Source organism: Sphaerodactylus townsendi, linkage group LG04, assembly GCF_021028975.2.
Source record: "Sphaerodactylus townsendi isolate TG3544 linkage group LG04, MPM_Stown_v2.3, whole genome shotgun sequence".
In the NCBI taxonomy this organism is placed as follows: domain Eukaryota; kingdom Metazoa; phylum Chordata; class Lepidosauria; order Squamata; family Sphaerodactylidae; genus Sphaerodactylus; species Sphaerodactylus townsendi.
The window spans coordinates 71,588,533-71,607,625 of record NC_059428.1 but is presented as its reverse complement, the minus strand read 5'-3'; the positions used below and the strand labels follow the sequence as shown (position 1 = coordinate 71,607,625).

Below are 19,093 nucleotides of genomic sequence, written 5' to 3'. Positions count from 1 at the left end.
GCACTTCTATATTTTACACCAAAGATATTCTCAGATGTTACAATTATTATCAAAAAAGGATAGCGGTACCATCTACTTTCCAGTAAGATGCATAAAAAGTGTCTCTGGTCTCACCAAGTTAAAAACAGCATATGAATTGCCTCCAAAAAGTAGAAAGGGGTCTAATTACCCAAGGCATTAACAGCTATATTTTCACATCAGCATTCTGTTTCCACAAGTTGTTGGCCAATACTCTTACAGTTACTAGCTTGCTATGTCAGTTACAAACACAGTACTTCAAAATAACAAGCCAGTAATTTGGGAATGGATCCAAATTCTCACAAGGAAAAAATTACATGAAAGTTATCCCCTAACTTCCTCAACAGTCCCCTGCAAACATGTCAATTTTAGTCCATTTCTGGAAGAGAGAAGGAACAATTTTGTTTGATTCACTGCCTTATTGGAGCCCCCTGCAGTGCACGGCACACCACTCAGAAGGATTTCAGCGAAGACATGAGAAGGGGGAGGCAGGGAAAATCAACTTCGATAAACTCAAGGATGCCAGGATCAAACCCACAGTTCTTAAAGACAACATTCACAAAATTATCCAGTGCACTATATACTGGGCTGCAACTGTCTTGGAGACATAGCAAGAGCAATAAACTAGTTAAATTTCTAATTAGTTTACCTACCAGTACAAGGTTCCACTTTTAGCTGTGGATCCTGAGAGTAGACGTCATATTGCACAATTGGGTAAATATGAGGAAGGGCAAACTGCATTTTGCCCACTGAAATGCATAATTGTCTGAGAGTATATGTCCCAGGTTCCTTGCCCTGAAAGAAGTTGAAAAAGCATATATACACACATATATTTAAAAATAGTTTCCCTGGCACCCAAAACCACTGCATATAAAACAGAACACTACTAATTTGAATCTAAGAACCAGGAAGCATCACTCATTCCATTAGACTAATAAATATGTCAGCAATAATGTTTGTTTTGAGACACAGATTCACAGATTTTTCCAAGTACACAAGAAGCTCATCAACAATGATAGTTTTCAAGGAGGCTGTTCCAAGATTGCTTGTTTGGCTCATGTTCCTAAATCAGCTTTTATATCAGTACTTAGTATGGTAGAGTCATCAGTGGAAATATACATAATCATTTTAAGAACTTGCTGATATAATATTACAAGTGTGTGTGTGTGTGTGTGTGTGTGTGTATATATATATAAAACAAGTGTATATATATATATATATAACGTGTGTGTGTGTGTGTGTGTGTGTGTGTGTGTGTGTGTGTGTGTGTGTGTGTGTGTGTGTGTGTGTGTGTGTGTGTGTGTGTGTGTGTGTGTGTGTAAAAACAATAATGGTTAATGAATCCATTGTGACATAGTGGTTAAAAGTGTCAGGATAGAATCTGGGAGACCATCTCAATCCTTCTCCGTGCTGCAGAAACTCACTGGATTATCTTTGGCCAGTCAACCTTTCTCAACATAACCTACTTTTTTGGGTTATTGTGAGAAAAATAATAAAGGAGGGGGGAAACCAAGTCAGCCTCCTTGGGTCTCTATTGAGAAGAAAAGTAGTGTACAAATAATATATTTAGTGAGGAACCATTTAGTAATTTGAGTGTTGTAATAGGTATGTGACCTTCTGGCCACATACAGCACTTGCAAATAAAGGAAAGGGTTGTGCATGAGTACAAAATATATGAACAATGATTCAAAAGTATATCCACTGATGATTGTTCCCTATCATCCAAACAAACACAGATATATTTCAGTTTGCTGGCACTCACATCACCCAGCAGTCACAGAACATTCAGAACTTCTTGGTACGATGTGTGTGTGTGTGTGTGTGTGTGTGTGTGTGTGTGTGTGTGTGTAAAAACAATAATGGTTAATGAATCCATTGTGACATAGTGGTTAAAAGTGTCAGGATAGAATCTGGGAGACCATCTCAATCCTTCTCCGTGCTGCAGAAACTCACTGGATTATCTTTGGCCAGTCAACCTTTCTCAACATAACCTACTTTTTTGGGTTATTGTGAGAAAAATAATAAAGGAGGGGGGAAACCAAGTCAGCCTCCTTGGGTCTCTATTGAGAAGAAAAGTAGTGTACAAATAATATATTTAGTGAGGAACCATTTAGTAATTTGAGTGTTGTAATAGGTATGTGACCTTCTGGCCACATACAGCACTTGCAAATAAAGGAAAGGGTTGTGCATGAGTACAAAATATATGAACAATGATTCAAAAGTATATCCACTGATGATTGTTCCCTATCATCCAAACAAACACAGATATATTTCAGTTTGCTGGCACTCACATCACCCAGCAGTCACAGAACATTCAGAACTTCTTGGTACGAAACAATGAAAACTAATGATACAAAATAATCTGTACTCAACAATGCTTGCGTAGATAATAATTCTTGAGAACAACTAAGGATAAGAACAGCAAATATGGTTTATTGGAGAAATGAGAATTAGAAAATTACCTTATGTCCTAAATAGAGTATGATCCATTTAGCATCTTTGGCTTTTTTTTTTTTTTAGTAAATCTATTTTAAAAGTAAAAAGTACCTGATGTTGACCTTATGACTCAGCAACTACAAACAATTAACTGAAATATTTTTAGTGGGGGGAGAATTGGTATTTAAACAAATTCAAAGCTTATGTGTAAATTATCTTAACTGGAATAATGGCTGTAAAACGTTAAGACAAAATAATTAAAAGCTTTGGTAACCAGCATGCGGACTGAACAACTGGGCTGCAACTGGATAAAAACTTTGTTAAGCAGCATATCTGATTAACTGACAAGCTCAGTTCCTTATAATGTCAGTTAACACATTTGTTTCTGCAGAATGTACTTTGCACATTTACAGAAAAAAGGTGGCAGCATTTCCTTTACATTATTTAAAGAAAACATGTAACAGTACAGTATCCTTATACCCGGTAAATTTTTGGCTTTCAAAAAAAACAATTAGATGTTTTTCTGGTCTTCTCATCCCTGCTCAGGTTTACAAATCAATAAAGCATACATTTATTTTTCTAACAATTTCTAGGGATAATCACTTGAAACATACAAATCACAACTTTGAAACTGCCAAACTTCTGTGATACTATCCATTTGCCATTCACATTTTGCTCAGAACTCTCTCAGCCCATGTCTTTGAGGAAGTGGCAAACCACCTCTGCAATTCTTTCCTTGAAAGTCAGCTGTGACTTGATGGCACTTTTCACTACTACCATTTTATTGTTTGTTTATGAAACAATAAACCTTAAGAAATAGAAAATTTTCAACCTGAAAAATACAGCAATGAATAATTTTCTAATTCACATCTCTAGATAAGGAGAAATGCTTCACTGTTCTCAACAGTTGTTATTCAATAGCATTCAAAGAGTAAAACTTTGTACACTGCTATATCATGGATGCAAAGTAAAGCTGGAAGAGCTTGAAGAAGTGTTTTTAAAAAAGCTAGCCTTTAGGGAGACTGTTTACTTTCAATTCAGTTCCTTTCCCATTTAGTGCACAGAAGATGGCTCAAGATGGTTTGGTATTTGGTTTGGTCTGGTTCTGGTATTTATATTCTTTATATACTCAGACTACATGCCTATACTGTTTTATTCAAATGAGCACATGTAAAGAGCTCAGTGATTGATAAAAATGGAATGATATCCTAGTCTCTCATATTAAAAAAGGATTGAATTTATGAAAACTCAGGACATCAAGAGAGGGGGAATGTGATATGTCAATAATGATCCCTAAATACCAATTTCTTACAAAAAAGAAACATTTTTTCAATGTTGTTTTGTCAGGGGTATCAACTTAGATGACCACTGTCTTTCTCCTTATACATACTGTATGCATTTTCACTGAACATATCATCTTATATTCTAATAGCAAAGTTATCCAAATCTTCGGATACTTAAATCCATTTTGTGGAGCTGTAAATGGACAAGACAGATCTTTCTGCAAACCTGGAAAGGGCCCCAGGTTTTTTTAAAAAAATGTGAAATCTAAAAAGCAAACAAACAAATTAGGAATTTTTAAGAACTCAAAAAGGATTAAAGTAGCACCTGTAGCTTTAAGCAACAGATTCTCCACAGCATTCCAAGGTTTGGTTGTGTCAATAAAAGCAAGGGGAGGAAGCGGAGCCTCTTCCAAGCTATCTTGGTCTTTGAGGGAGGATACGGGGCCAGACTTGACTAGGATTGCCAGCTGCAGGTTGGGAAATTCCTGGAGATTTTGTGGTAGAATCTGAGGAAGCCAGGGTTTGGGGGAGGAGAGGCCTCAGTTGAATATAGTTTCATACAGCCCACTCTCCAAAGCAGTTTTTTCTCCAGGGGTACAGATCTCTGTCATCTAGAGTTCAGTTGTTACTCTGGGAAATCTTCAGGTATCATCTGGAGATGGACAACCCTAGGCCTAGAAGCAGCTTCTGGGTGACCTGATACTGCCCAACTTGCAGTACTCAACTAGCCCTAGCTACTTGCTACTGTTCAACAGCAGCCACTTAATGAAAGCTAGTGTGGTGCAGCAGTTAGAGCTTCAGAGCAGGGTCAGGGATACCCAGGTTTGAATCCCCATCTTGCTGTGGAAGCCCACTTGGTGATTTGGAGCCAGTCACATACTTCTGCCTAACCTGCACAGGGTTGTTGTGCTGACAATAGAAGAGGAGAAGAATAGAAGCTGTTTTGGTTCCCACTATGGGGAAAGGTGGGAATAAATAAAATAAATGATAAATATAGCTGAAGATGGGAGGCAGATAACGGGAAGGCTGCTGAATGGCTGAGGAGTACATGAGGCAAGGAAAGGGCAGATGTTATGGCAGGTGCCAGGAGGATGGAACGAGAAAATTGGGTGAGAAAGGGGATAGAAGGAAAAGTGAGGTGCCACCCCACAAGTCCTTGAGGGTTCCCTCCTATGCAAGTGAACTTGGCCCAGTAGCCAGCACCACACAGCCAGGCCCTACAAGAGAGAAGGAAACAGGAAAATGGGAGAGGCTAGGAGGGCTTTCAGGAAAGAGAAAGATGCAATAGTGGGGGAGGGGAATGACATTCTTCCTGCAAGTCTTTGCAGATTCCCACATGCCACTACATATTTTTTAAAACCACAAGTGAATATGCAACACCATGGAAGATTCATAGTGAAACAACAGCCACAGCTGCTTTCAAATTATGACTATTGAAGCTCTTTGAATATCTTTACAAACTGTCTGTTTCAAAACTGTTGCACAATGTCTTGAATACATGAAGCAAATGGTATGTTAAATAACAGAATCAGTAAAAAAGTTATCTGTGCACACATTTCTAAGCCTAGACTAATGCATTCAACTCAAAAGTAAGATCCTATGTATGAAGAAGTGTTTATTTGGGTCTCTGAAACACTCTTAAGTGCCCCTACAAGAATAACACCCTGAGAAGGGGAGAAGAGAGGGGTTTCTGACTGGCCCACCTGTCACTTGGTCCCTCCTTCCCAGAATTCATCAGTGGTTAGCTATTCTACTGGAGAGGGAGAGAGAATGAGACAGCTGCTACTGAGCCATAGCTCTAGCAACATGAGATCAGGGTTAATTTCTAACCTAGTTATATTTATATTGTGTAAGCTGCCTTGGCAGCAACCAGGAGGACAGGAAATAAATGGTACAATTCGGCATTCGCAGGTACAATGGTATATATAGTTGGTTCACTTTTTAAACAATCCTTCTATTCCTCTCAAGATCAGAAATGTCTCAGTTGTCCAAACTGTACTCATTGAACATGTTCACTTCACATGTGAATATTCTATTATTTATTTACATTATTTATAGTCTGTCTTTCTCCCTGGGAGTCAGGGAAGATTACACAGTCAGTCAATACAGTTCACAAGATGAGACATTCAGTAAACAATGAAATAGGATTTGGGCTGCAGAACCTACCAAAAGTCTAAAAATAGAACTGAAACAAAGCTTAAGTGTTACATGATCCAATCCACAAAAAAAGTATACACAGTAGTACAGTCCCCAATAATTTATCCAAGTAACCTGGTGGATCCTTTTATACAGGGCTACCCTATTGCCTGCATAGAAAAGCCCTCTTGAATAATTCAGTTTTGCATAGTTCATGGAAAGCCAGGAAAATGGAAGCCTTCCTGACCTCCTCAGGCAAGCTATTCCACATGGTGTGGTTGTGCAGAGCCAAATACAGTTCCCCCTTAAGCTGACCAACCGTACGTATGAGATAGCTGCTTGGTCACATGTCAAAATAGCCCAGTGTTGCACGATGCTCTCTGAACTTTTAAGATGTTTTGTAATCCATCTTGAGTTTTGACAAGGCAGGCAGGCAGGCTATATATAAAGTAAGTAATAAATAAGTGCATGGTTGTATTTTAATGTCTCAAGTTCTGCATTTAGGGCAAAGCTAGTTTCAGAAGAAAATAAATACACTGACTGAAGCACAGAAAGCTAAAAAACAGTGCTTAGAGAAGAGGATTCTTTAAGCATCATGCTATATATTAGACAGATCTTTGTAGATTCTGTACACTAACAAAACAGCAAAGACAGAATGTGCAGAACTTATTACCTGTAACTGATTACAATATTTCAATTTTTAAAAATCATTAAAATGTTTCCAATATACCCCCCAAACAATATTATGCTCAGCAAGGAAGAATGTACTGATGGTCCCCGGCCTGAAAAACGTCTGGCTGTCCTCAACCCCAGGTAGAACCTTTTCAGCTCTGGCCTCAGCCTGGAGGAATGCTCTTCAAAGCAAGACCTGGGCTCTATGGGACTTGTAAAATGGAGATGTATTGCCAGGCATACAGCAACAGTATCCATCTCTCTTCCCCCTTCCCTTTCTTTCCCTTTCATTCCTTCACTTTCCTTCCATTGTCACTGTTTTCATAACCTTACTTTATCCTTTCTTGATTTGTTCCTTCCCTCTGTATTGGTTTATGATCTGTTGGTTGAGGTGCCAAGAACTGATACAGTAATGTGATACATTTTACTGTATGGCATTCAGGAGTATGTGTGTGGGGTTTGAATATGCCACTAGGAGTGATGTGGAGCTGCATCAGCAGATTTGCCCTTTCTGGAGAACTTGCTTTGGTGGGCAGCTGCCAAGGCCTTCCATGGTGGTGGAACACAGCGCTGAGCACTACGCCAGTGTTTCTGTGACCCAGCTGTAGTAGGGGCAATCCAGAGGCATGGCTGGTGGGGGAACTGACAACAGTCAGCTTCTACCCGGCTCTTGCCTTTGTTACATCAGTAGCCAGGGTTTGGACAGCAACATTCTGGTTGCATAAATCCATTAAGCCCAATGGGAGCTTTCTGGTGGTAGGGAGGCTTTTTTGTTTTTCCTTTCCACGCCACTGGAAAGCCCCCTTGGGAATGATGAGGTGGAGTGCCTGTGGCACTGCATCCAGGTGCCTGGCCCTTTGCATGGGACTTATTATTGTTGTATGCTGCTCTGAGCCTTCCTTGACAGGGGACTGGTGGGTTATAAAACTAACAGATAAATAAACAACACTTCACCACTTTAACCATCTTAAAACTAGTTCTCAGAAACTCTCATCAGAGTCAAAACAATCTTACCTTTTCTGCTTTCTTTCTGACAATGAATACTATAGTTGGGAAAAGATGGGATATTTATTTTAATTCTAGCTATTAACGAAATAGTTAAACTTCAAAAAAGCAACAAGAACTAAAATAATAAGTTAAGTGATTTTGACGAGTGCCATCCTGGCTTTCTATAGTTGCATCACAGAATCTGCCAGCCATCCAGAGAAGCCAAGGTTTGGTTCAAGAGGGGTGCAATGTAGAATGAGCCAAGTTGTAAAGCTGTGGCGAGAGGGCAATACTGCCTTCTCGAAAAACATACCTGAGTTCTGAAAGTTAATTTATTGACCCCTGGTTCCAGTATTAAGTTGCTACATTTTAACACATGGGCACCATCTTCAAGAGTAAGCCCTGTGGGTAATTCCAGAGAAGAACTGCTCTCCTGCCTCCGTAACAGCATGTGCACATTTTTGCAGATGATGCCTGTCGTGTTCAAAGAATTATCCGAGGGGCTCCTTTCATACATCTCATACAACTCCAACATCGGCACACTACTTCTTGAGAGAGAGAAACCTACAACTTCATTTGGAAAGTTGATAATACCATTGGATATCTTGTGTTTTGTGAGCCATTCAGCTGTCTTCCGGTAGCTATTTTTTTCAATGTTAAAATGGACATTGATGGCAATCTGATCCACATTGACCGTGACGGGCATCTGGTTTACCAGAGTCAGCTCAATTGACAAGGTTCCACCCACGTGGATCACGGCATTAGGAGGATCAAAATGTAGGTTCTTCAACTGTGCGAAGGGATGCATGGACAGGATAACTTTCTGACCTGAAATGAAGATAAAAGTGAATGCTGAGCATTTCAGTGTAACCAAACTCATGCTTTCTGTCACCAGTAACCATAAGATGAGAAGAAATGTCTCCTCTTAAAAGAGTGGCTAATCAAGGTCAGAATATTAATCTGGAAGAATCAAGATTTACAGCACACAGCTGTCACACCACCGGCTCATCATAGTATTGTCAGCTCTGGCTCTCACTAGGGGCTCAGAGGTTTTAACCGATTACCTGATCCTTTTAACTGGGGACTGAACCTGGTTCCTTCTGTAGGCAAACCAGATCCTCTAGTAAGAACATAAGAACATAAGAACAAGCCAGCTGGATCAGACCAAAGTCCATCTAGTCCAGCTCTCTGCTACTCGCAGTGGCCCACCAGGTGCCTTTGGGAGCTCACATGTAGGATGTGAACGCAATGGCCTTCTGCGGCTGTTGCTCCCGATCACCTGGTCTGTTAAGGCATTTGCAATCTAAGATCAAAGAGGATCAAGATTGGTAGCCATAAATCGACTTCTCCTCCAAACTTCTCCTCCAAACAGTACTGAATCATGGACCCTCCAGTCATGCACAGCAGTGACATTTTTATGAGGGCCTTGTGGCATCTGCTGCAAAGTCTAGATTGTTGAGCTTTCGTGATAAAGCTGTTTGGACCCTCTCCTTAATCACACTGCTTTTCCCTCTACAGATGGTAGTATCCAGATGAACTTAGAGGCTGTACATGCTCAGAACCAAGATAATTAAAATCCTGAGCCCAGAAAAGCACAATTCTGTAACCTGCATAGCTTATACAAAATGTATATGTGTGTTCTTTGCTTTTGGTTGCTATGGGGAGTGACAAGGGCTATGCCAGTTGGCCATGCTGGCAAGGGATGATGGGATTTGTAGTACATGAACATCTGGAGAGCCACAGGTTGCAGACCCCTGGGCTATGCAAAGCACTGACATACTGACCCCACCAACTCACACCCAGCCACTAGGAAACATGTTCAACCAGAGGCATAGTAAGGGGGAAAGCGCCCAATGCACCAATGCGTCCTCCACCCTGTCCCACCCCCGTCCGTGCCATGCCCCCACAGGGGTGCATACCTGGTGTGTTGCGCACACACACACACATCCCTTGGAGCTACGCCTCTGTGTTCAACCCAACACTTCAGCTCTAGCAGACACTGTTTATGTCTTTTCAAGTATATTTTCACTATCATAAAGACTAGCAACTTGGTTTTAGTAGAAAACGAAAACTGAATACCACAACCATATTATGCAAATGTATGTCTGCCTGCAGAATCGTAATATGAACACATACTGCTTAAAGTCAGAACTTGTGTTAAAATTACAGGGGGAAGGCAGGTCTCCCCATTTCACATGACAACTTCTTTAGCTCCTGTTTTTAGAAGGGTCTCAGGGAGGAACAATTTGACAGTTATTCATTAATCTCCCATTCCCTCTGCAATCAGAATCAGGATGCCATGCTACACTCTTAACTTCCTGAAATTGCTGATAATCAAATAAAGATACCTGATGAAAATAGGGCAGTATGTTACAGCTGAGGAAACATTAAAAAGAAAAATGCAAACACCAGCACATGCAGAAAGTTACTAATAAAAAGGTGAAGACATGCTAGAGAACCCAAGTCTTGCTTCAGCAGCTCATTATATGAAAGTGATGAAATTTTATAACTAGTTTTTTTCCCAGAAGTCTTACCTTTGCCATCTGAGGGCTGTTTGGCAAAATTTAAGATCTCTTGGCAAAAGTGTTTGCGCTCTTCTTCTGTTAAGTTAGTATCAGCAGCTAAAAGGCTGCTTGTCTGGAGATAGCTGGCACAGAGTTCAGGCACAGCAAAAGAAATTGTGATGTACAGACAAAATGAATTAATATTTTATTCTTAAATATTTACACAAACCTTTTCCATCAAACTTATGAAATATGCTGCATCTGTTAATGTTATTGTACTGTGATCATTTTATTCTGAGGGAGTTAAGGTCAAGTGTGGGGCAAAAATTTAAATAAAAATTAAATCAATACACTTTAAAATTATCTTGTATAGTAGTAATATACTGGCAAACATTCTACTTAATATAAAACAGCAACAATAAACTATTTAAAGCAATTAAACAGAAGGGAGCAGAAAAGATACCAAATCTAACTGTTCTCCTGCAGATCAATATGACTATCTTCTGAAAATGACTACATATTTGGGTGCTGTGTGGTTTCTGGGCTGTATGGCCGTGTTCTAGCAGCATTCTCTCCTGACGTTTCGCCTGCATCTGTGGCTGGCATCTTCAGAGGATCTGATGTTGGGAAAGCATGCTTTCCCAACATCAGATCCTCTGAAGATGCCAGCCACAGATGCAGGCGAAACGTCAGGAGAGAATGCTGCTAGAAAACGGCCATACAGCCCGGAAACCACACAGCACCCAAGTGATTCCGGCCATGAAAGCCTTCAACAACACAATGACTAGACAGTTCCACACTTGGGAATTGCCAGGGGAACGGTTGCTTCAAAAGAGCAACAAGGTACAAGACTACAACAGGAGACCATCTTAAAACTAATGACAAAAGGGTCTTCAAATTTTTAAAGAAAAGAAAGTGGACAAATGTATTATCAAGAGGAACTTTTGTACTGCGGAGCCTGTCTTGGCCACAGACTGTTTTTTCTGCCACTTTAAGGCAAGATATTAAGATCCTCCAATAGTGTCAGTGTATATAGTAACCAGCTCGGCATTCCAGAAGTGGATCTCTGTATCTTGTATCTCCCATCTGATGTTAGCCACGAGTTTAGACTGGCCTTAAATTTCAGTCACAATTAAGAACTCCCACAAATTAGCAGCACAAGTGAAAAGGATTTGGGGGTTGCAATCAATTACAAGCCAGCCATATCATATGATGAGGTGGCGGGGGAGGCAAATGTAATTTTTAGGATGCACAACAGAAGCACAGAGTTCAAATCACAAGTAGTGATAGTTCCATTCTATTCAGTGCTAGTCATTCCTTACTGGAAGTGGAGTGTTGAGTTCTGGGCAATGTACTTTGAGGATACAGACATACTGGTACAAGTTATGGAGAGAGAAACAAGGATGAGCAGAGACTGGGAAAACAAGTACCATAAGAAAATGTTGAAGGAACTGGAGATGTTACGAAGAAGTCTGAAGGGGAACATGGCTCTCCTTCAACAAGCAAAGACTTGTCTGCAAGTCCAGAGGGCAGGGATGTAATAAGCATGACTTGCAAGAAAGTAGACTTCCACTAAATATTAGGAGAAACCTCTTAATGGTAAAAATAGCTCCGCTGGAATAAGAAAATAATAGTTTTGATGAAAGGGGAAAGAGTTCACAGCATGCTCCTTTTCCATCCAAAGCAAGGATGTGTGTGTGAGAATGCACACAGAGGACAGGAAGAAGGGAGAAATACTGCTGGTGCTATTTTCTGCACCAAAGGTATGTGTGTTGCCTGCTGCCTTTTACTTTGTGCAAAACAGAACAAGGAGAGAAGCTGCTCCAGTAGCTTCAAAGGGAAGGATAAGAGTGATTGCAGCAACCTGGGAAGAGGTGCAGAGAGCTACTTTTAACTTCTTGGAGAGTAAATCCCAAATGATTTTCTGCCTACCCCTGTATTAGATGACGAAGGAAAGACTTACAAAAGGCAGCCAGAGAAATTGCACAGAAAGTGAATTAACATTGGGGTGTTGTGGGGTTTCTGGGCTATATGGCCGTGTTCTAATAGCATTTTCTCCTGACATTTCGCCTGGATCTGTGGCTAGCATCTCTGAAGATGCCAGCCACAGATGCAGGTGAAATGTCAGGATAAAATGCTACTAGAACACAGCCATACAGCCTGGAAACCACACACCACCCAGTGATTCCAGCTGTGAAAGCCTTTGACAATACACTGAATTAACACTGTCACTTTTCATTGAGGAAACTGTGAGGAAGTTTCTGATGCTGGAACCAATCTTCTCAGAGATGGCACCTGAAGAACTGAGTCAAATAGAGGAGACTAGCTCTGGGAATAATGCCCAAAAACATAAGCCATCAAATCTGGATTATATATACCTAAGGTCTTTTGAGGAAATCTAGGATGAAATTGTTGATTTCTTAACAAAAATATACAACTTCTTAGTAAATCTGGCCAGTGAGGAATGAATTAGGAAACAGCAAATATATTGCCAATCCTTAAAAAGGAATACAGGAAGTTGAAGGACAATTAATCAAATGTGTGTAGATTGGGGAAAACTGTTATTAAAGACAGAGCTATAGTTACAGAATTATTAAGCATTAGAGGAAGAGGCTCTACTCAGGGATAGAATCAGTATGGCTTCTAAGAGAAATCTATCTAATAATTTTTCAGTAACTACCATTCATCAACCCTGTAACATTTGATTACCTCCTCTTGCATTGGTTTCTTAATAGCTTCTCTCTACCACTTAACATACATTCTATTCATTCACACACAAATACATATTTTTGTTGACTCCTTTCATTGATCATTACGTGCAAAGCTCTCTGCCTTGCTTGGTGGCCCTAAATGCTAACTTGGACCACATGATTTTTATCAAAAATTCTCTGGCTTTAACAGCTACGGGCATGGAAGAAAGCTTCTGTTCAGACATAAGTTAGCTTCTCCTCCACACCCTTTCCCAGTAAATCGACCCACAACCTTCCTCTTCTTTTGAAGGATACTTTTCAATTTGTCCAAGGTGTTTCTGACATTCTGCTAGTTGCTTCCGTGTATGTGTAATAAGCAATGGCCAGCCCTCAGAAAGGTAGGTTTTCAATGCTCCTTGAAGATATACTTCAGCCTTTTGGGGACTCCTCTTCTTCCTTTGGAAGAATCACACGTGGGCGAAGAAAGGAAAAACAGCAGTTTAATACTTAAATTGTCCCTGCTAAAAAATATGAAAGACTAATAAAACAAGTAAAGAGTAACTTGCAGTACAATCCTAAAGAGATTTACTCCAGTCTAAGTCAATTCATTTCAATGGGCTTAAGCTGGAGTAACTCTGCATAGGATCACACAGTTAGTATTGAAATGCTCAGTGTACATGAGGCAAATTGTTACAATATTTGAAAACTTTTCAGTCTCTAACCAGTTATATCAGCCATAAATGAACTGACAGAAAATCTCATTTCTCCTGTACCACAGCTGTCTTCCTATAAAATTTAATGTCTGTACTGCCTGTTGTACATTTCTGAACTACAACACAATTCTTCCCTTGACTGAGATTCCATATTCCTGCAAAAGGAAAAGGGAATGGAAGGTGGGGATGTAAGCTATCAGTAGAGTTGATGAGCTACTCTGAGCAAGGGTCTATTGTAGCATGGAGATGCTGACTACTGAGCTAGTGACGATTTTTGTCTTGTCTTTACTTTGAAGATATTCCTAAATTGTAGTGGTCTTAGACATGACCCTTTCAGAATATATTTCAAAACAAATAATTAACAATTTAAGTTTTAATTAGGCTGAAAAATTATTTTAAAAGCTTAAGTTGTAAATCACATATAATTTAAAATTTTCTTTACATGTAGAACTCTGCCAGATCCTTTCCAACAAGCTTAGCTGAGCGGACTCGTCCAATATTTGTGTACATTTCAATGGTGGCATGGGAAAGATCCTATGAAAGAAAAAAGATAAAGTTTTAGGAAAAACTTGGACAAAGTCCCATCCAAGTGCTTCTATATGTGGACGACACAGTCCTACGGTCTCGGACTTAGGTGGGCCTACACAGACTCCTCCAAGTCTTCGCCATCTACTGCGCAAATAACACCCTGACATTAAATTATAACAAATCCTAAGTGTTAGTCTTCTCCAAATCCAAAAAGCTCCATATGTGGAAGGTCTCAAAATCCTAGAAATATTTGGCATTCACCAGGAAGATGAGGAGCCAAAGTTTCCAGGCTTCCGGGGACTGTTTTTCCTACCTCGCTCCCCGCCCCACACCTTTCTTTTTGTATCTTGTGAAGGGGGGTTCTACTGGCTTGCTATGTTGCTTGTGTCAATTTCAAGTGACTTGTCAGATTCAAGAGAGGTTTTTTTCTTTGTTTACATCCCCTCTGCAGGTGTGAGAGTGTTGTTTACTGCTTTGTTTGTTGTGTTGTGGATTCACATTAGTTCTGTTGAGTTTGCACTGCCACAGTGGCACTGGATTCTGTTGGGCATTCTGTAGATTGCCATTTGTTCTGCTGGCTTAGCAACAGTGCAACTCCCGACTTGTTTCCACATGAGAGATTCTCTGATCTGACATTAGTCCTGTGGAGCTTATGCTACTACAGTGGCACTAGGTTCTGCTGGGCTTTTGCATGTTACAATTGGTTCCGCTGGTCTTGCAAAAGTGCACCCCCACCTTTCATTTCCACTGCAGATGTCCTTTGGTTTGATTTTGGTTCTGTTTGGCTTGGTACACTGGCTTCTGGTTCTATTGAGATCACTGAGTTCTGCAAAGGTTCTGTTGGGCTTGTTGTGTTGGTTCTTCCATGCAAGGAATTATTTGACCAGTGATTGCTGCTTGCAGGCATGGCTTTTGCTCTGGAAGCAGCTTGGGGAGGTTTTTTCCTCCCTATATAGGAAATAATGGAGGATGGTTTACCCCACCCTCTTCAGGGCCCACAGAATTGGACCCCTTGGTTCAATCTACTTGAAATTTAAAGGTTAGTTAAAGGACAAGCACCAGCAGCAACCCCTGCAATTTTGGTGCCTATATCTTTAAAAATATCCCCAACAGCCACCTGGAAAGCTTCCACATAGGATATAATGGATCTGAAAAATTTGTAAACCTGAAAAAACCTGAATATCATATTGGTATTGGAATTCAGAAATACTGATACGGGTCCAAAATACCCACACTCCTACTTAGCATTAAAGGAGTACTACAAACAATATTTTAACTGCTATTAATTTTCATTCATTTCCAAAACGTTACATTTCTTTTATTCAGTATACTGAAAGTGCTTCCCATCTCTGATAATCTTGTATTTCTTAAAACAGTCCATAAGCTTAGTACCGTATATACTAGTGTATAAGTCAACCCGCATATAAGTCGAGGCACCTAATTTTACCACAAAAAAATTGGGAAAACTTATTGACTTCCGTGTATATAGAGTCGAGGGGTGGGAAATGCAGCAGCTACTGGTAAATTTCAAAAATAAAAATAGATACCAATAAAATTACATTAATTGAGGTATCAGTAGGTTAAATGTTTTTGAATATTTATTTCAAAGAAAAACAGTAAACTAGCTCTGTAAGCCCTGATTCTCCCTTTAAATCCACTCAGAAGGGAGGGGGTGATTTAAAGGGAGAATCTGGGGAAATTCTGCAAGGGTGCCTGTCAGGGAGGAATGTTTATAGCTAGCTTGGTTACCAACATTTCAAGAGTATCTTTAGGAGACCCTCTGGTGACCTACCACCCAGGAAGCCTTAGAGTGAAGTGCTTGGTTCAGGGGGTCTCAAAGAGTTATGGACCCCTCAAAAGGGTCCAGCCCCATCTACTATAAGAAGCTCTCATTGGAAAACAATGGGGGGATGGGGGGCACCCCCTTTGGGGGGGGTTCATAACCTTTGGACCCCCTGAACCAAAGCTTTAATCAAACCCTGGCTTCAGAGTATAATCAGGGAGTGTCACTTGCCCTGATAATAGCCTGAGGAAAGAATTATTGTGCCGCTTAGCTCAAAACTTCTGAGCCTCTATGGTGGCTGACAAAAGTAAAACTCCCTAAAATATTTTTTTTAAAATACACTACTCCTGCTTAATGCATAGACTTTATAAGTCGAGGGGGGCTTTTTCAGCACAAAAAATGTGCCGAAAAAGTCAACTTATATACGGTACCTAGTTCTATGTTGAAAATGTGTCCATCAGTCCAACAAATATATCCAACACAAGTGCCTATTATAAATTTACTACTATACTTGTCTCTTATTTAGCATGTATACATAGAATATTAATAAGGCATACTTACTAAATAGTGCTTTTCAAAAGCTTCTACAGATGATAAGGCCTCTTTCAATTTCTTATAAGGAGACTGTGCTGTATTGGCTTCAAAAGTAAAACAGGATATGTCATATTACAAAGAATTACTGCTTTTGAGGGCAACATACATATGACCAGGAAAACACCAGTGGTGTTACTGCATTAGATTTAAGATCTGACATGCATTAACATTATGTGAGTTTGAAAAAGATTTCTTCTAGAGTGATGTGACAAATTTTGTAATCAGGATATCTGACCCAGTGAAAACTCCACTTGCATTACACAAGCCAAATATGCTGCCTATAAACAGAGATGCAAAAATCTAAGTATGCAAGCAGGCAGAGGCTCCTAAAATTTGGGCCAGGTTGCTGAAGAGGGCAGGAAGCAGATCTCTCTCTCTCTCTCTTTCTTCCCATGTACACTGCAGTTTGGAAGATGTTTCATTTACACCATTCCTGATATTTCGACCTCTTCATCTACTGTTCCCTATTTTGAGAAGAAAACAATGATGCTTTGATATTCATTTCAGGTGGTAACTGCTGGTATTCAGAAAACAAGCTAACAGCCTGCCCAAAGAACCTGGGTAACAGAAAAGAGGAATGATTTCTAGCCTTCCTTTTGCATAAGGCACCAGAGGCAAGAAACTGTTCGCATCATCTGCAAAAGCCCAGCATCAGGACACACCCTCCTCCAAGTTCTCTGCAAATGCTACAAGATTCAGGGGCAACTATTAATAATGATGTGGTTAATAATCCAACCCCTCAATTTATGGATCCTAACAAATTTCTTCAAAATTCAGGTCTCTCTCTGGTTTGCTTTTCTGCTCCCTCTTTTCAGCCTCTCTTTTCTATTCTCACACCCTTCTAATCCCATCATTATTCTTTTTTCCTCCTCAGCTTTCTCAACTGTCACAGCCTCTTTCACCAATTTATAGAACACTATCTTATTATCAAATACATCTTCCTAATGAGGAAACACACTGTCCTTTACATGTTGGTAGTGGAGTTACCTCAAATCAAGATTATTGGAAAAGCAGTCACATTTAAATCATTTGGTAAAAGCTGTCAGTGGTACCTGTTTCAGGGCGTTCTGCTCCAAGTCCTGCTAAAAGATCAACTGTTCTATTAAGATCTTCTGAATTGGGCCCATTTTCTGATACAAGCCCACACAGGTAGCCCAGAGATTTTAGCTGTAGAAACAGATCACGTTACTACATTCAGATGGCACAAACAGAATTACTGCTTTTGAGGGCAACATACATATGACCAGGGGGTGGAGTTGCCCTTTACATCAAAGAGAGCATAGTATCACATAAAATAGACAATGCAAGGGGAGCTGGTTCCCCTACAGAATCACTGTGGATATCAATACCAGGTGTGAAGGACAGTTTAATATTAGGAATATATTATCGTCCCCCTGACCAAAGTGCACAAGAGGATTCTGAGATGGAAAAAGAAATTAGAGAGGCCAACAAAAACAAAAATGTAGTGGTAATGGGTGATTTTAACTATCCCCATATAAACTGGAAAAATGCATGTTCAGGTCATAGTAAGGAGAGAGCATTCCTGGATATGCTAAATGACTGTGGCTTAGAGCAGATGGTTGTGGAACCAACCAGGGGAGAGGTGATCCTAGATCTAATTCTATGTGGGACCCAGGACCTGGTGCAGGAAGTCAGTGTTGTTGAGCCGATAGGGAACAGCGACCACAATGCTGTCAGATTCAGTATCTCAGCATGTGAACAAGTGGCAACTACTAATGTAGTTACATTTGCCTTCAGAAAGGGCAATTTCTCAAAGATGAGGGGGATAGTGCGCAGGAAGCTGAAAGGGAAACTCAAGAGAGTCAAAACTGTCCAGGATGCTTGGAGGTTATTTAAAAACACAGTAATAAAAGCTCAGCTGGAATGTGTTCCACAGGTTAGAAAAGGCAGCACCCAGTCCAAAAGAAAGCCACCATGGTTAACAAGAGAGGTTGAGGAAATTATCAGAAAAAAGAAAACGTCTTTTAGAAAATGGAAGTCCAGTTTGACTGATGAAGAATATGAGAGGGAACACAAATGGTGGCAAAAGAGAAGCAAGTTAGCTGTAAGGGAGGCAAAAAAGGATTATGAGGAATGCATGGCTGCAAACATCAAGACCAGCAACAAACAGTTCTTCAAGTACATCAAAAGCAGGAAGCCAGCAAGGGAAGCGGTAGGCCCGTTAGATGACAAAGGAACAAAGGGTGTGCTAAAAGATGGCAGGGAGATTGCAGAGAAGCTGAATGAATTATTTGCATCTGTCTTCACCCAAGAGGAGGTGAGGAACATTCCTGCACCTGAACCAAGCTTCTTAGGAGGCGAATCCAAGGAACTAGCGAAGATAGTGGTAGACAAGGAAGAAGTTCTGGCAGCCATTGATAAACTAAATGTTAACAAATCCCCTGGCCCAGATTGCATTCACCCAAGAGTTCTTAAAGAGCTCAAGCATGAAATTGCTGATCTTCTCACTTTAATATGCAACTTATCCCTGGAATCAGGCTCCATCCCTGAAGACTGGAAGATGGCCAATGTCACACCAATCTTTCAGAAAGGATCTAGGGGGGCCCCGGAAATTACAGGTCAGTCAGTTTGACATCTGTTCCTGGTAAATTAGTAGAATCTATCATTAAAGATAAAATTATAAAACATGTAGAAAAGCAAGACCTGCTGAGAAAGAGTCAGCATGGCTTTTGCAGAGGCAAATCCTGTCTTACAAACTTACTAGAGTTCTTTGAGGGTGTAAACAGGC

At 40.3% G+C, this 19,093-nt stretch overlaps 1 protein-coding gene across 2 annotated transcripts in view; it reads right to left on the bottom strand.

Annotated features, from left to right (window-relative positions):
* Nucleotides 1-19,093, bottom strand: part of TRAPPC10 (trafficking protein particle complex subunit 10) — a 58,613-nt gene that overhangs the window by 13,700 nt on the left and 25,820 nt on the right. For both annotated transcript variants that reach the window (XM_048493331.1, XM_048493330.1), the window contains exons 9-15: nt 17,397-17,511; nt 16,312-16,388; nt 13,882-13,973; nt 13,042-13,182; nt 10,067-10,179; nt 7,846-8,360; nt 672-813 (exon numbers count right to left, since the gene is read on the bottom strand). In XM_048493331.1, coding sequence (XP_048349288.1) covers nt 672-813; nt 7,846-8,360; nt 10,067-10,179; nt 13,042-13,182; nt 13,882-13,973; nt 16,312-16,388; nt 17,397-17,511 — 1,195 coding nt within the window. The remainder of the gene's footprint in view (nt 1-671; nt 814-7,845; nt 8,361-10,066; nt 10,180-13,041; nt 13,183-13,881; nt 13,974-16,311; nt 16,389-17,396; nt 17,512-19,093) is intronic.